The sequence below is a fragment of the Cetorhinus maximus genome, chromosome 6, assembly GCF_964194155.1.
Source record: "Cetorhinus maximus chromosome 6, sCetMax3.hap1.1, whole genome shotgun sequence".
NCBI classification, from domain to species: Eukaryota; Metazoa; Chordata; class Chondrichthyes; order Lamniformes; family Cetorhinidae; genus Cetorhinus; species Cetorhinus maximus.
In genome coordinates this window covers 28,440,116-28,458,944 of record NC_135884.1, presented here as the reverse complement: position 1 = coordinate 28,458,944, position 18,829 = coordinate 28,440,116, and the positions used below count along the sequence as shown (strand labels likewise).

At 38.5% G+C, this 18,829-nt stretch overlaps 1 protein-coding gene across 4 annotated transcripts in view; it reads left to right on the top strand.

Annotated features, from left to right (window-relative positions):
- LOC144681669 (serine/threonine-protein kinase WNK2-like) overlaps positions 1–18,829 on the top strand; it is a 225,598-nt gene that overhangs the window by 187,551 nt on the left and 19,218 nt on the right. For 2 of the 4 annotated variants that reach the window (XM_078543481.1, XM_078543480.1), the window contains exons 21-23: positions 5,911–6,566; positions 6,921–7,135; positions 7,464–7,658. In XM_078543481.1, coding sequence (XP_078399607.1) covers positions 5,911–6,566; positions 6,921–7,135; positions 7,464–7,658 — 1,066 coding nt within the window. Of the gene's footprint in view, positions 1–5,910; positions 6,567–6,920; positions 7,254–7,463; positions 7,659–16,533; positions 16,633–18,829 lie in introns of those variants that run through there. The other 2 variants (XM_078543479.1, XM_078543482.1) reach the window with 2 other exon arrangements.

Below are 18,829 nucleotides of genomic sequence, written 5' to 3'. Positions count from 1 at the left end.
ATCTAAGTGCCCATCCAATTTCCTTTTGAAATCATTCATTGTTTCCGCATTCACCATCCTCATGGGAAGTTGTGCTCCAGGTCATTATCACCTGCTACATTAAAGATAAGTTCTTCCTCACATTCTCCCTGCATCCCTTGCCCAAAATCTTAAATCTGTGTTCCCGAACCCGTGTACAATCACCTAATGGCAATAATATTTCCTTGCCTGCCTTATCTAAGCCTGTTCATAATCTTGTACATCTCTATTAAATCTCCCCTCAATCTCCTTTGCTCCAGGGAGATCAACTCCAGCCTTTCCAACCCAACCTTGTACATAAACCGCCACCCCGCCCCCCCAAATCCCTGGAACCATTCTGGTAAATCTCCTTTCCTATTCTCAGGGACCTTCACATCTTTTCAAAAGTGTGGTGACTAGAACCAGGTGCAATACTTTAGCTGGGGCCTAACCAGAGTTTTATAAAGATTCAGCATAACTTCCCTGCTTTTATTACTCAATACCTCTATTTATGAAGCCCAAGATCCTATATACTTTGCTAACCATTCTCTCAATATATCCTGCCACCTTCTAAGATCGATGTACATGCACCCCCAATTCCCTCTGTTCCTGCACACTTTTTAGAATTGTGCCATGAAGTCTACATTGCCTCTCACCATCCCTTCTGCCAAAATGCATCACCCCACACTTCTCTCTGTTAAATTCCACCTGCCTGTTGTCTGCCCATTCTACTGGCCTATTGATGTCCTGTTGCAGGCAGTTCATATCATCCTCACTGTTTGTCGCGCCTCCAAGTTTGGTGTCACAGCAAGTTTTGAAATTTTTACTCTGTATTCCAAGATCCAAGTCAATTATATATAGCAAAAAAAGTCATCCAAACACTGACCCTTAGGGAACACACTGTCTACCATCCTCCAGTCTGAAAAACAACCATCTCCTTAAGCCAATTTTTTATCCAGTTGCACACGCCCTTCTACTCCACAGACCTCAATTTTGTTAACCAGCCTTTTAAGTGGTGCCTTGTCAAATGCTTTTTTAAATCAATATAAACAACATCCACTGCATTCCCTTCAACCTTCTGTTAGTTTATCAAAAAATTCAATTATATTAGTCAAGCACGATCTGCCTTTTACAAATCCAGGCTGGCTCTCCTTAATTAACTCGAACCCCTCCAAGTGCCTGTTGATATTTTTTTCCCTGGTTAAGGATTCCAAAACCATACCACTGTTATTAGACTAACTGGCCTGTAGTTGCTAGGACTGTACTTGCACCCTTTCTTGAATAAGTGTGTCACATTTGCCACTCTTCAATCCTCTGGCACCTCCCCCATATTTAAGGAAACTTGGAAAAATTAAGGCAAGCCCCTCTGCTATCTCAACCCCCAATCCCTTTACCATATTTTTTTCTGAGCTGAGAACATACTGATCAGAAGGTTCTCCTGAACACAGTTCAGGCATTTCTCCCTGTCCTTGCCCTTTATTCTAACATTATCCAAATCGGTATTTGGGGAAATAAAGTCCCCCAGTATCACCACTGTATATCCTTGCATATTAAGTGCCCAATCCTCACCATTTTTAAGTCACGTTTTCCTTAACGGCACTACATAATATTTCCACACTGCTATTTATGCTTGTAGCTCACCAACCTTATTCACCACACTTTGTGCCTTTCTGCACATGCATTGTAATCCTGTTTTTGCATTCCCCGTCGTCATCCTTAGTCCACTCTTACCTAATGTCGTATTACTAGTACTGTCCAACATACAGACTCCATGCACCTTATTCTTTTTTTCTACTTAGAACCATAGAACCATACAGCACAGAAAACAGGCCATTCGGCCCCTCTAGTCTGTGCCGAAATATTATTCCGCTAGCCCCATTGACCTGCACCTAGTCCATAACCCTCCAGACCTCTCCCATCCATGTATCTAATTTATTCTTAAAACTTAAGAGTGAGCCTGCATTTACCACGTCAAATGATAGCTCGTTCCACACTCTCACCACTCTCTGAGTGAAGAAGTTCACCCTAATGTTCCCCCTAAACCTTTCCCCTTTCACCCTAAAGCCATGTCCTCTCATGTTTATTTCTCCTAATCTAAGTGGAAAGAACCTACTTGCATTTACTCTGTCTATACCCCTCATAATTTTGTAAACTTCTTTCATATCTCCCCCCATTCTTCTACGCTCCAAGGAATAAAGTCCTAACCTGTTTAATCTTTCCCTGTAACTCAACTCCTTAAGACCCGGCAACATCCTAGTAAATCTTCTCTGCACTCTCTCAATCTTACTGATATCCTTCCTGTAGTTAGGCGACCAGAACTGCACACAATACTCCAAAGTTGGCCTCACCAATGTCTTATACAACCTCACCATAACATCCCAACTCCTATACTCAATACTTTGATTTATGAAGGCCAGTATGCCAAAAGCTTTCTTTACAACCTTGTCTATCTGTGACGCCACTTTCAGGGAATTATGTATCTGAACTCCCAGATCCCTTTGTTCCTCCGCACTCCTCAGTGCCCTACCATTTACTTCTATAATGCTGGTGCCCATCCCCCTACTAATTTAGTTTAAATCCTCAAGCACACTGGTAAACCCCCCCCCACAAGGACATTGGTCTCAGCCCTGTTGAGGTACAACCTGTCCGTTTTGAATAGGTGTCTTCTGTCCCAAAACTGGTCCAAATGCCACAAGAACCTGATGCCCTCTCTACTGCATCATGCTTCAAGCTACGCATTGATCATCCTATCTTCTTATTTCTACTCTGCCTAGCACAAGGCACGTGGAGTAATCTAGAGTTTGCTACCCTCTAGTTCCTACTTTTTAACTTCCTCCCTAGCTCCTGAAAAACTGACCGTAGACCTCAATACCTGCCCTTTGTGTTGTTGGTACCAACAAGCACCATCACCTCTGGCTCAATTCCTTCCCCCTGCAAAATATTCTGCGCACTCTCCATGATGTCCATTACCCTGGCACTAGCGATCAACACACCATGCGGGACTCGCAATGACGGTTACAAAAGTCCCTGTCTATCCCCCTAACTATGAATTTCCTTTAACAACTGCATTTCTACACTTTGCTGTTCCCTCTTGTACAATCCCTTATCCATTGGTGCCATGGTCTGGGCTGCACTTCTTCAGGGTATCATCGCTCCCAGCAGTCTCTAATTCTGAGTATCTGTTTGAGAGTGGCACATACCCCAAAGACTCCTGTGCTACCTATTCTTCCAGATGGCCACCCACCTACTATCCTGACCTCTTAATGCCTGTGGGGTGACCATCACCTGGAATGTAGTCTCCAAGAAACACTTGTCCTCCCTGATGCTCTTCAGTGATTCTAGCTGCCCCTCAAGTTCAGAAATCGTGAGCTTGAGCTTGAGCTTGAACTGTAGCAGCTGAAAACACTTCCCACACTGGTGGGCACGCAAGACAAGTGAAGTGTCCTGAAGTTCACACGTGGCGCAGGAATTGCAAGCAACATGTCTCAGAGGCCCGTCCATTATGTAAAACAAACTCTGTTCCCTCTCTAACCAACTAGTTAGTGCCACGTTTAAACTATTAATTTTAATTCATATCTCTGGACCTGTTAATGCTTACACTCTTACTAATTGACTTACTGCTATACTAACCCAACACCTAATTTGAAACTATTACCCTAGTTTAGAGAAAAGAGAAAAATACTAACGAATGACTTGGCTTCTTCCTTGTGACTTCACATTTTGATTTTCTTTAGAATGCAGTTGGTCAGACTGTCTCGCTGTCTCACCCAGGCCTATATAGCTTTCTCCTGTCTCTCTGTGCTCTCTCCAAGGCTATTATAACTCTCTAGTCCTGCTGTGCTGTCTGCCAGGCCGCGTCTTTATAGCTCTCTCTCGTTTTGCGGTAGTTTCACCCATGCCTGCTCCCTTATAGCTCTCTTGGTCTTGCTGTTCTCTCACTCATGCCTGCTCCTTTATAGCTGCTCTTGGTCTCACTGCGCTCTCCCTGGCCTTTATAGCTCTGATCTCACTATACCCATTCCCAGGGCCCCCCCCCTGCCCAAGGTCCTGCCACTTGTTTTCTGGCCCCCCCAGGCCCTGCCCCTCAATTGCTGGCTCCCCCAGGCCCCACCCCCTACAGTGGCCTCACTGGAGACAGACCAACAAAATAAAGGTTTTGGAAATCGGGAATGAAGAGAGTATTGGAAATACCCAGCAGGTCAGGTATCATCCATGGTGAAGAAACAGAGTTAACTTTTAAGGTTGATGGCATTCTGAGAGAACTGAGAAAAGTTAGAGATGTAACATGTTTAAAGCAAGTGCAAAGGTATGAAAAAGGAGTGGTGATGATGGGCGGAATTCTCAGGCTGACCTGTTGAGTATTTTCAGTACTTTGAATGAAAATGTACCCACTTAGAGGCTCAAAAGGATTTGGAAATGATCTTTGCACCTGAAAGCATCGTGTCAGTGTGAAGCAGCTATCAATAAGACAAATCAAGGGCCTTGGCAACTCTAAATAACGTTGAATTACAAGTTTGAACAAGATTTGCTGACACTACAGATCAGTTATGAATCTGGCAAGCAATTTTGGTACCTTCTCTGAAAAAGAATATCGGTGCATCACAAGGATTCAGAAGTAGAGTGAAATCAAGGGGAGGCAGTGGCGTAGTGGTATTGGCACTTGATTGGTAATCCAGAGACCCAGGGCAATTCTCTGGGGACCTGGGTTCGAATCCCACCACAGCAGATGGTGGAATTTGAATTCAGTAAAAAATAAATCTGGAATTAAAAGCCATGAAACCATTTTCAATTGTTGTAAAAACCCATCTGGTTCACTAATGTCCTTTAGGGAAGGAAATCTGCTGTCCTTACCTGGTCTGGCCTACATGTGACTCATGTCACACCAATGTGGTTGACTCTTAAAGGCCTTCAAGGGCAATGGGATTGGCAATAAATGCTGGCCTAACCAGCAACACCAAGAACGAATAAAAAAAAAATAGAATATTTCAAAGCTCAGTTTTCGGCAGGAGAAAGGAACTTAGTGGAAAGATGTGATATATCTCCTCTTTTGGCCAAGCTCTCTCGCTCACCCACCCCCGCCCACCTCACCTTACACACTCATCTCCCCACTTACATCCTGCTCACTCTTTCTCCTCAACCCTTAGCTCACATGCAGTCATGTATACTCATGCTCATCCTCTCTCGCATTCTCTCTCTCCCCTGCCCTCCCCTCCCCTTTTCAAGTAAGTTGTAACTCGTTTTGTTTCCGTGTAAGAAATCAGATCAATTTTTTGCATTCGTCCATGCTGTGTTTAAAAAAGGGAGATTGCGAAATATTGTGTTAAACTGACCAGCTGTACAAATGGACATCTGGCCCAGATATATTTTTCCAGATAGTCAGTGAAACATATAGTTCGCATGAAAAGCAAATGGAAGTTTACAGGTGTTGATTTCCAGCTGCTTGGAAGAGAATTACTGGATAGAGAATGGACAGATGTACTGGTTTCCCTCATATTAAAGGTCCAATGAAAATATGTACATTGCAGATTTAATTATTTAACCCGTACACTTGCCAGATCAATTTCTCATGTGAATAAAATGTAATTCCTTCTGAGAAGGATTCATTTCAGACTAACAAAGAGTTCCTTCATTTTCCAAATAAAGCTGACTATTAACCAGCTTGTTTAATTCAATGAGGCCTAAATGAAGTAAGCTTTGGGCTCTCCTGTATATCTGATAACCATTAGCTTGTAGGGGAAAAGAGGAAATTGTTATATATAAAATATATTAGTAAGAGTTGAATGCTGTTTTGCATTTTCTCAAAATTGTATAAAACGAGCATTATTATAGTAAAGCATGCTAGTGTGTCAGAGACCCACTCTCTAAAGAATGGTGCTGATCTTGTGAATAAGATTGTTCACTAATTTATTTCAGGTTGTTCCAGCATCTCAGGACATTGTTCATAAAATTGACCATTATGCAAAAAGTGAAGCTAAGCCAAAAGAAGCACCAGATCCACCAGGGGGAAATTTATTATGTCCATCATTAGCAAATGGTGAAAATGACCCAAAGAGAGAAAAAACGGAAAATAAACTGCTGTCCATTACAAGAATCAACACTATTGGCAGATTTTCAGTTATCAGTACAAAAGATGAACTGACTTTAAAATACCCATGTCGCAATAGATATTCTGCACCTCCTGAGCTTTATTCAAATGAATCTCCCACTAGTTCCGATTTAAAGCCTTTGGTTTCTCGAGCTCAAACCTCTGTTCCTGTGGAAGTTATGCTTCTCAGTCATCCATCTTCAGACTCTGATGAACCATTCAATACACAACCAAACGTTATTCAAACATCAGTTATTTGCAATCAGACAAGCACAGCTGGAGAGTTTCCTTTACCAAGAAAATCAGCTGCTTTGTTGAAGACTGACGGGCAGAATACAGAGCTTGTACATGGCCAAGCAGCAGCTCCTCCAACCATAACTATTAATTCTGCATCTCCTTCCCACTCATCTTATATGAGCAGTGACAATGACTCTGAATTTGAAGATGCTGACATGAAAAAAGAACTACAGACACTACGAGAAAAGTGTGTTTGTCCATACTTGGGTTCAAGTATACGTTGTCTGCTTTGATAAATTACTAGTCTGTATATTATTTTGGAAATTGCAATAACACCCTTTTTAGTCAATCAATACAAAAAATAGAAAAAATTATATTTGTGATGCAAATAGAATAAATTAACACGCTATAATTTTGTTGGCATCTAATGCACACATCAACTTATGCAGGTTAATTTGCACATGTACAGTTAATTTCTCAAGTCTGCATTGATTTATGCGCTCAAATGCTCAATTAACGAAACCTTTATAGTTAACCAATGTAGCAGAACTTCATGTAATTTTGTTATAAAGTTTAAGACATTTTAATTCCTCTCTCCTAGACACATGAAAGAGATCTCAGAACTTCAAGTTCATCAAAGATATGAAATAGAGGAATTGTACAGACGTTTAGGGAAACCTTTACCAACAGCTTTAGGATTCTTGCAAGCTGTACCACCGACAGGTAGACGACGGAGACCCAGCAAGAACAAACTAAAAGCTTGCAAGCTACTAAATCCATTAGTGCAGTCACTGAAGAATACAGCCTCCAATATAAGTGAGTGCACGTATTTGATTGAACAGTTTATCAATCAAGAATTAAAATGTTTCAACTTAAAAACGTTAACATTCTATTAACTTTGCGAAGAATCGTGCACCCCGATGAACGTGGCGAGGTATCAATACTTGTCTCTTGTATTAAAGCTAATTGTTTCTTAAGGAACTATCTATAGTGGATTGCCGAATGGAAACAAAAAAGCTTTTCTGGTGCAGATGTTTAGCTTAATATATCTTATGATAAGGCAAGCCATCTTGATGACTTTGCAATTTTCTCAGTATTGTGGAGTCATTTGGGTACTTAGAATGCACTCTCTTTCCTATCCCAGGTCTTCAACCAGATAATTACACAATTTCTACAGCTCAAGGTGACCTATGTAGCTGCGATACACCAGAACTTGCTCAATCTCAGGCAGTGCAGACACAACAGCCCTGTTCTATCAAGCCCTCTTTATCCTCTGACGATGTTTATTCAGGCTTTGTTAGTGATACAGCAGGTGCTGCACAAGGAGACATTGGCCAAGGTAACTGTATTAACAGTTTATTAAATATGTGGTACCATAATGAGCATATTTTGGTTACTGAAAATCTGTTAGATTTTAACATGGTATGCAAAATTAAATACCAGCTTTTACCAAATTTCTTTTTACGTTATGTTAGGAAACCATCCTTGAGAATTGGAAATATAATTGGGCCTTGTCGCAAATAAGTTGCCAGGTCAATGGCAGATAAGATTTGATATGGCCAAGTATACGACATAAGAAATTGGAGAATAAAAGTGTGAATGATGTTGAGATGCTCAAGTATGAATTGTCCTGATGCTCAACATGTTCAGTTAATGAAGAACAACAATCAATACAGCAAATTGAATGCTGAACAATATAACCAAAAAGCACATTGAACCTTGGAGGAAATTCAGAGAAGGGCTAGAAGATTGATCCATAACATTAGAGAACTGAATTATAAGGAGTTGCTTGAGAAACAAGCTTTCCTGCCTTTTAAAGAACCGACTGAAGGGTAAATGAGATAGTAAAGAGTGTTGAAAATATTTATCCAGAACAAGCAAACATTTAGTAGGATAGGTAACTATAGGTTGGCCAAGCAGCAATGCGTGCCAACCAGCCACCCAGTAGTGTCAGTGGGAGATATGGTAAGCTGCACACTACAAATGGTTGTTCCAGTGCAGCTTGCTAACTCTGGCACAATATCAGTCAGCCCTGCCAGAAAGAAGGTAGGTCATGAGTTGCAGTTGGAGAGGGAGGAGAGGCTGGGTGACAGCAGTCAATGTTATTCTTGTGAAACAAGAGGAGCACTTTTGCTCATCCTGGTCCCAAAAAAGAATTTTAGCATTTTTTTTTTTCAGGCATTGTTTTCTGTACTGCCAAGATTTACTAATCAGAACATCCACAGCAGATATTTTGTCCAGTTGTCCATATAAAATGACTTTGGAGTCCTATTTATGTCATGGGACTCTGGTTTGCATAGATTAGTGTGGGTCCTATCTGATTCAGCCCTACTCCATCCAGCAGAAAGATGGCGGCAAAGAGTAAACAATTCACCAGCAACTTAATAACTCCCCTACTGTCCCAATTCCAGAGGGCTTTGAAATCTTCTCCAGTGTGTTTATGTTGTGTGAATTTTACAATTAGAAACACCTGGTGTTTTAAATATGGCAAGATTTTAGAGTTGTTCCACCTTATAATTTATTTTATGCAGCATTTATTCATCCTAGCCTTTATGATGATTTTACATGGAGAAAATTAAACAGTTCAGCTCACTGTTGGTCCCAGAAATGCCACCCTGTTTCTTGGTCATCCTAGCAGTTGATCTGCTTGATTCACATACAGCCAGTCATGGCCAGTTTCTTTTCCATCCATCAGATATGTAGAAAGCTAGAAACCTCTCTGCTGCCTGGGAAATGAGTGAGTCTCGGTCAAGAGTTTGGAATTTTCTTTGGCATTGAGCTGTCCATGAAAGCAGCAGAGGAGATGCTCAATATTTCATTTTACTTCAATTCAAAACTAGCAATTATCTGTTCTAGTATTAAAATGTATGTTTTACTCTCTTTTCCAATTCTGTAAATGCAATCTATACACATTATTATACAAGAACTTGAAGATTTTGCACCTGATACCCTTTTCCACACATGGTGTAGTATTTTTGCTCATTACAAACTATTAACTCACCTCACCTCAAGCATTTTTCATTAAGCATAACAAAAAGCAATGTGATTAATGATAAGGGAAGAATTAGACTTTTGATTTACTGCTGTCTGTATACAGTATACACGTAATTCACCCTGGCTGTTCATGCTGCCTAATCATGCTTTCTCAGCCTTGCTACTGAAGGAATATGCATGTAGCAAATTAACAGCAAAGTACTGCAATCAGAAATACAAGAAAATTATTTCTGCTGATGCTTGATACAGAAAATATTAAAATTACCACTCTCATATTTCAGTTCCAAAACTGAAGTGCTATTTTTGAAAAGGATCCAAATATCTGGCCTGAAAAACAATATACGCACAATAAGTTCGGATTCTAAACCTCGTTTTAAAATGTGGAAAACTTATTGATGAAATTGAATGCACTACTTCACACTTCAAAAGAAAATCACTTGAAACTTGGTAGCTGCAAAATACCCTTCTAATAATTACTGGAATACATTACCAGTAATCCATTAATCTAGCTACACTACTGAACTGCTACACAATGTCCTTCTTTTCTGCTCTCACCTCTTTCATTTGCCCACCCAAAGGAAAAACCAAATGCTCAGGGCACAAGACCTGTTTCTCAAGCTGCAGTTTTCCATGATGGACTCCATGCACACTTTCACACACTCAGGTTGAAGTTACACTGCACTCAGTGTAAACTCAAAATGGTTGTAAAATGACTCCCTTAGCTTTAACGTGCTCAGGAGTCAGATCAAAGCTATATCCATGAGTGAACTGTCACCTATGTGTAGATAGATATTCAAATGCAGTTTGCACCGATGCAGAATTTGCAGTATAAGTGCAGCAGTAGCTTAAATTCACTTTGACCTTAGGAAAGCTCTGGTTCATCGACTGCAGTTTTCTGCTGACATAAATACAAATAGAAAGAATGAGATCATTGTAGACAGAAGTATAAATTCTGGAGAAACTAGTACTTAATTTTGCTTGTGAAAGTTAACTGTAAACATGTTAAGCACATAGTTTTATATGACAGATTAGTAGTAGTGTTATGTGAAAATAATGGGTTTGCAACTGTCGTTTTTCCGAACTAAGTGTAGAATCTTGGCTGTGATATCAGGGTAGATGCAGAGCGGGATATGTAATTCTATTCATGGTGATTGGTGGAAACATCTGATTGGGTCATGTGCACCCTTCAAAAAAAATGCACAGGAAATTGATGGTGATCGACGAGGTCTCTAAATGTAAATGGTGACTAGGTAGTATGGTACTTAATTAGAGAAGCAGCACAAATGATTAATTTAACTCAGTATCTAACTACAGTGTACTGTTGGACCAATTGTCTTTGCCTTATATGTGAGTCTGCTATTACATTTTGCATGCCTATGCTTGTACGTAGCTGTTCAAAAATTCTTGTTTTGTGGACATTACACCAGTATGTGTTTACATTAAGCATTGTGACTTTTGCTTGAAGTTGCATTGCCTTTTATTTTTTTTAAAAATGCTAGATCCTCCTACGATGAACAAAATCTCTAAGCCTGTGACTGCTGGGCAGCATCAAGGGTCGAGTAAAAGAACTTGGCAAGTTCAATGGGAGCTCTTCTGGTCTCCAAGACTTCTGTCCAGAAGGACTGGAGGCTGGTACTTACTCAGAATATGTGCATGAGTGTGCTCTTGCTCTAACAATGTTACCAGCGCTCATCTTCGTTGACTGTGAAGCCCTTTGGAAAGTCCTGAGTCTTGGAAGATGCTATAAAAATGTTCTGAAATTGTCTAGGATGACCGTGCACTCGAGGATTTTACTGCAGGTGGAAGTTGTAAGGGTTAATCTCCGAACCTGCTTTCAGTCCTCCCCAGAAATTGAGTGAATTATCTTGTGCATTAACCCAACAACTCTGCTCACAATATGGACAAAGTGCCAGTGAGATATCTGCCAATCAGAGCATGGACTGCATATGAGTTTAGGCAACCTCAAGAAATATGGGTACCTTTACTGTTAATAGCCAATGCATTCCAGCTGGAGTCCGACCTGGGGTAACACTTCAGACAGGTCACATGTTCGTTCAATACTTATAGCCCACTACTACATTCTTAGCCCACTGCCTGGTGAACCTTGTTCCCTTTCTCATGTAACCCTAGCCAAGGAATAACCTTGGCCTTTTCACTAACTATTCCCAAACAAGCAAAAAGAACTGCTTAACTCCATTAACAACCCTCAACTTAGGCATCCGATTATATCGTTATTGGTTTCCCTTCGTTATCAAAGATGGCCGTTTCTTGCACACGTAGAGTCTTCTGCTGTACGTTCTAACATTACTATGGAGCCCGATTGCATACCTTCATGACTTTCCACAGTGTGGGCAAGGATGAATTGTCGATTTTGTTGGGATTACCCATTCTTTCTAGCTTGTATTTTGTCATTTGCTGCCTGTATTCTTTGCTGTTCGAAGGAAACAGTGCCACTACTTGCGATTGCTCCTGAGGTAATTCTTTCTTGTGCATTTATCTCCCAGTCTGTGGCTGGCCATGCAATATTTCCTGAGGTTCGCCATCAAGGAGTCCTTGAACTTTAATCTCAGCCTACCTAGCAGACGGCGTCCAAGTTTAAGTTGTGAATACACAACCGCCTTAGGGATTTTATCAGTCATATGTGCTATATGCCCTTTACACCTGAGCTCGGCTCTGATGATGAGTGTTTCAATTCCAAATATTTCTGCTGATTTAAATACCTGAGTGCTGGGCATTTTGTCTTCCCATTTGATGCCCATGACATTTCAAGTGCATCTCATGTGGAACCTGTCCAATTGCTTAATACATTTTAAAATATAACATTAAGTTGTGAAGAAGGATTTAAAATGTGAAAGCTAATTTTATAATTAATATGTGTACTGCTGCCAGACCCAAGGAAATTGGATTCTTCATTGAACTGCAGCAGCTCAAGAAGGCAGCTCACCAACGCCTTCTCGAGGGCAATTAGGGATGGGCAATAAATGCTGGCCTAGCCAGCGACGCTCACATCCCATGAATGAATTTTTTTAAAAAGTAGGTAGTCCATGTCTCTCAGGCAGGAGCAATGTAGGTATTACTGCAGTTTTGTACACAGCAAGTTTTGTTGTAATTCTGATTCTAGTTCTGATAAGGGTCATTCGGACTCAACGTCAACTGTATCCCTCTCCGCAGATGCTTTCAGACCTGCTGAGTTTTTCCAGATATTTTTGTTTTTGTTCAAGTTTTGTTGTAAGTTTGATGCCTCGTTTTCTCCAGTCTCCTATGTAAACAGGCAAGTGCTGAGCTTACTCTGGCAATTCTATTTGCCAACTTGCTATCAATGTAGACATTCCAGGAGATTGTGCTTCCAAAATAGGTGAAGTTATCTACAGCCTTCAGGATTGTGTTATTGATAGTTATAGTAGGTGTGGTATAGTCAGAATTTGGTGATGGTTGGTGGAGTATCTCTGTCTTAACCTTAAGCTGCTTTTGAAAAATGGTCCATGATCCTTTGAAGGCTGTGCTCACATTGTGATACAAGTGCACAATTGGCAAACAACAATTCACAGGAATCATGGGAATATACAATCTAGAGTATATTGTAATTAATTTAAATGGGTATTCATGTAAACATTTAAAAGATAACATTAAGTTGTGAAAAATGATTTAAAATATGAAAACTAACTTTTTAATTAATATGTATACTGCTGCCAGATCCAAAGAAATTGGATTCTTTATGGGCCAAACATATTTTTACATTCCTACTTTGATCTTGTTCAATAGACCTTCTCAAGGGTAAACTACAAAAATGAAACTACTTATTTAAAATATTTTAAAATACTAATTCAACTTGCCCTCTACCCTTTCCATTACATTTTCTGTTTGATTTTTATCTTTTTCCTGCTTAATCTAACAAATCATATTTTACTTGTGTTCTGCAAAACTTTTAAACTTTCTGCTTCTCTCCTGTCATTCATCCATCTGAACCCCAGTCTACATTTTGAAGATGGGAAGGAATCTGTTTGTAATTTAAAAATGGAAATAAGCAAGTTAATTCACTGTTTGCCCACAGTGCAGTAGTGTGTCTGGATGATTCAACTTGGGCTGAGGGTTGGTGCTTCTGGCTCAGTTAAAATGGAAAATTGTTTCCCAGTCCTTCCCTTTGCTGGCCCTTAGGATTAAAATGCCAATTTTTCAAAGACTAAATGCTTGCTAGCATTAAAAATATATATATATACACATTTAAAACCAGAAAATTTGAAAACATATAAGCATTGTAAGATTTGCTTTTGATGTTATCTGGTGTAAAGTTGTGATATATTAAAATACTGATTTGAATGTATATTCTACAGTTTAGTGATTTATAATTAATAAAGCACAGGTTTATTTTTGCAACTTATTTTAGTATTATGGAAGAACCCTTGATAGTAAATTATGATAGCAACCATGTTACCTCCAGCTGTTATGTTTCAAATGCAAATTAACCAGGCAATGTTATCATCAAAATGTGATAAATAACTTCTCCACAAAAGATTTTAACCTTATACTGGAATAAATATGATAACCTTTATATAAATGGTAAATGAATTTCTTCCAAGGCTTGTGGAATATTTTCTTCTCTCTGTTTTTGGATGCATGTTGCACTGTGGTAGTTGTGATTAAAAATAGCCACCGTGTTATCTGAAGGTCTTCCAGCATTCAAATCTAGGGGAAGGAAAGTTTTTTACACTATCATGCTAACATTTTCACCATCTTTAAGTTTATATATATATATATAAAAGCTTCTTTGCTATGTTATCATGACAAAATGTCCTTTCAAAGCTTATTTTGAAAAGGCCAAACAAGGATCAGCAAGGTTAATTAGGTTTGAGGTAGAAGTCCAGGTACCATAGCGTTCCAAACTTAAAATCATTATACTGTGTGTTTCAATGTTTCCAGCTCTGGTTATCTTGTACTTTTTAATGGTCAGACATGGCTTCTGTTCTAGCAAACAGTTTAATGGTTCTAATTGCAGTTTAATAGTTATAGTTGCAGTTTGTGCTAATATAGTTATACTACCTAACACTAACACGGTATTGGTTTATAAACTCCACAGTGATTTATTAGCTCTTATGTCCTAGAGGATATTGTGAATGCTCAAGCAAAGCAAAATTGGGCCAATTTTAAAGAGCTGTTTAGTGTAAATTTCCAATTTACTGAAATAATTAAAACAAGATGCTGATTTACGTGTTCATATTACTGAATATTGTGTATAGTAGTACTTAGTTACAATCATAAATGTCTGCTATGATATAGTGCCTAATCTTGAATAAAACTGTAGTCTCTGAGCAGATATTGCTATGACACTAATAATATAGTATTTCAGCAACACATTGGATTGGTGTATGAGTACAAGACAGTACAGAACTGCAAGATATAGATCTGCAGCTGATAATTCCAATATCAGGAACTAGTCAATTGGGAAATACTAGATTTGCTATAATCCAGAACCATGGTCACCTTTGGGAATACTCTGGCTAATTAAATGATACAATAATATTTTAGTAAAACTATAAATATTGCTAGTTGATAATGTTCAGGATTGTATGGTGTAACAATTATTAATTAAGTAGTGTTTACAGGTAAATTGAATAATTCACTGCAGAATCTGGGCAATGTAGCTTTCCATCATATGATGGGCATGTTATATTAATCTAATCTAAATTGCATCTAATGACAGGAACCATTTACTATTAATGCACCTTTTTCCAATATGTTCAAAGAGCAAAAAAAAAACTTGCATTCATATAGTGCCTTTCATGACACCTCAGAGCACTTCATGGCCAATAAATTACTTTTGAACTGTCATCATGCTTGCTTTGTAGGCAAATATGATTGCCAGCAGGTTCCCACAAACAACAATGAGGCAGATGACTAGGTAATCTCTATTGGTGGTGGTGTTTGAGGGATAAATGTTGAAGAACTTCCCTGCATTGGGGTCCTTACCTGTATTAGAAAGGACACACAGGACTTTGTTTCATTGTCAGAGGTGCCATCTTTCCGATGAGACAATATAGCACTCTCCTATCTAGAATATGGCTTAAACCCATAACCTTCTGAGTCAGTCCCCACATGCTACTACTAAACTATTGACAATTTCACAGTCCCTATGCTAAATATTAAGTGAGCATTGACAATAAAATGTCTTTAAGTCATTGCAATAAGAAAACAACAAATATGTAGTTCCTTTTTCAGAAGAATCTGAGGATTATTCTGTTCAGAGAAATAATGGAAGAACCAAATACAGTGCAAAATGTGTCTCTTAAGTGGTTCACATCTTGTTTTGGATGTTGTTAGAATTAAACACTTACAAAGATTCATGAGAATGGTTCCAGGGATGAAGAACTTCAGTTGTGAAGGAAGATTGGCGAAGTTAAGACTGTTTTCAGTGGAGAAAAGAAGGCTGAGAAGAGATTTAATAGAGGTGTTCAAAATCGTGAGGGGTCTGGACAGAGTAGACAGGGAGAAACTATTCTCACTCGTGAAAGGATTGAGAATGAGAGGGCACAGATTTGAAGTAATTGGTAAAATAAGCAAAAGCAACATGAGGAAAAGCTTTTTCACACAGGGACTGGTTAAGATCTGGAATGCACTGCCTGACAGTATTCAAAATAGAAATAACCTGTTATCTGAAAAGGAAGAATGTGCAGGGTGACAGGGAGAAAGTGGGAGATTTACACTGAATTGCTCATTCGGAGAGCTGGTGCAGACATGATGGGCTGAATGGCCTCCTCCTGCTCTGTAACAATTCTGTGATTATGTGAAATAAGTTGGTATTTATAAACTCACTAAAATTTTAGTAATGAAGCAATATAATAGATTTTCACTTTAACTAATTTTATAAGCATTGCTTTGATTCCAAAGTAGCTCTACCTGTAATTGTATATGAGGGAGCTGATTGCAAATTTATTCAACATGGCGCACTACTTTATAGCAGATCCTTAAGGGAAATTATTTGTAGTCAGTAAATTTTCAGTAATCTTTCATCATAAATCTTGTGACATAAAAATTAAACTTTGATTTTTTTTCCTCTCATTGCATTTATTTGCACATGATCAATTTTAACTAAAATTCTTTCATTGTTGTATTAGTAGTAAGCTGTGGATGCTAAATCCACCCAGCTAAATTAATTACGATTTCGAGTCACTGCTGTATGTACTTTACGAGTGTCTTGTTTTTTTCCCCTTTATATTCATTCACAGGCTGGACGGTTTTCCACCAAACGTCAGAGAGAGTGACCTATAAATCTAGTAGCAAACCTCGTACCAGATTCCTCAGTGGACCTGTGTCTTTGTCCATCTGTTTGTATTTGTTCTTTTGTATTTGAACTAATCATCCCATCACCTTCTCTTGCTATCACAGTCCATTTTATATTTCTGCAGGAAGCCTGCTTTTTAGCCCACTTTTTTAATTTATTGGTTATCATAACTGCATATTTTCATTTCACATACAAATGCTTTAGTGCACTGCTTTTGGCTCATCACTAAATACTAAAGGCATATGTGGAAGAGCTCATCTTCTGTGTGTGTATATATATAAATATATATATATAAATATGTATAAACTTGTGTAAAGTTTACTCAGAACATTTACCGAGTGTACCAAAGCTTTTGTATTTTAATGTAATTTCTTTTGAAGTAATTATTTTAATTTTCTCAAAATGTGGCAAATATACAAGTCTACTCCCCTAGTCTCTCATTTCACCAAAAATGGGGAACTCAGAACTCCTGTAGAAGACTGGTCTCTTTCACACATGTTTCGTCAACGAAGACTTGCATGTAACAAGCTGGATACTTAGCAGTGTATTTCCTTGATGCAATACTAGGAAGGTCACTGGAGGCTACAACTCTTATTTAAGGACTGTGTTGAATATTTTAATATTTTTACACTGTTGTATCTTTGAGATGTCTGCATGTGAAAAATGCTGATGCATCAGTGCTCCAGTTAGTGTTCAGTAGAATAGTCTAACATGGTTTTCAATAAGCTTTGTGCACCCACATTCATTTGAATATTTTCTACTCTCATTAATCACACTTGTAACCACTCCTCTATTTTCCTACTAGTTTATTAACTGTTAAGTAACAGATTTTAGGATGTTTGATTGTGTGTTCTGGGTTATAATAATTTTTGTGCCAGATACACCTTACTGTAAAAATCCTGGCTGGAGCACTAGAACTGATAATTCTGTTATGCTGTTGTGTAAATTGCCACAGTAATTGTGATGTAGTTTGTTTAAACACTACCTTAAAAATCTCTAGTATTCTCCTACGTAAAATCCACTTTTAAGATGTCTTTATTTAGGACAAAACTTTGTGCTCTCAGTAATGCTTGAAAGCCAAGATTTTGGGACAATGTTTCTAATCTGCATTGAAACATCACCTGTAAGCAAGGACTTGGGCAGATGGCAAAAGTTACTGTTTTATTCTGCAGAGGATACAGTCAGGGGTATCGAACCTATGGCTCTCAACACCAATGTGGGCATGCAGGTTCAGGAGTGAGGAATAAATACTGCATGCAATAACCTGAAAACACACAATCAGATGAGCTGGTGCTGCAGCAGATGATAAGTTGCCTGTTTTTTGTCAGCTCTCATGTTTGGGCATCCACCTGGCATTGCTGCAGCCCTGCTGGCTACATGTCGCACAATTTGTTGGAAGTTCCATCTGTGAAATTGATGAGTAAAATTTATACAAAGGGCTGATTGGTTGTCTTCAACCACCCATAGGAGCTATCCCAAGCAATTAAAGAGCGGCAGTTTAAAAATCTGCACATGTAAGATACCTTCTCAAATTGGCAAATTATATGGAATGGGGAGTATCTCTTCAAATTGACTTATTGAGCAGTTGTGAAGTATTAGTGCACAAAGCTCCTGTAGAATAGTACACTTGTGATTCCTCAGGGGGAAGATAATATATATTTGTCTAGCTTTTTTCCATGCTAGCATTCTTTACACCATTCAGATTGTTTTAAGTGACTATTTTACCATATTTACTGACTTGTTGGTTAAATTTATCTAGAATATATCAAGATATAAATGGTAACCTATAAGCTGCACTCTGAGCACATAGTTTTATACTCCATTTTGTGCACCATAATTTGTACAGCTTCCTTAGAATTTAAAAAAAACTGTTTCCTTCAAGAATGTATTTTTAAAAATGCAAAGTCTGTGTGTTGTTTTGAACATATAAAGGTATATTGTCCTGATCAGGTACTGAAGGCCATTTAACCATTGTAAATTACAAATATTTTGTGATGAAATTTTTATTTTTAAGGAAGAAATGTGGATAAGTTTTGAAATTGCTAAGTTAGAGCAGAGGTCAACCTTTATACTAAACTAATATATTTTAGATTTTAGTAAAGAAGGCTTTGAATGCTATGTGTTTGAGTTTTGGTTTCGTTGTGGATTTTTTGACAATGTAAGTACTTTTATTTAGATCAAATGCAGAAAGGAATATTTTTTCTAAAGAAATCCTGCAATAAAACATCCACTTCATAGTA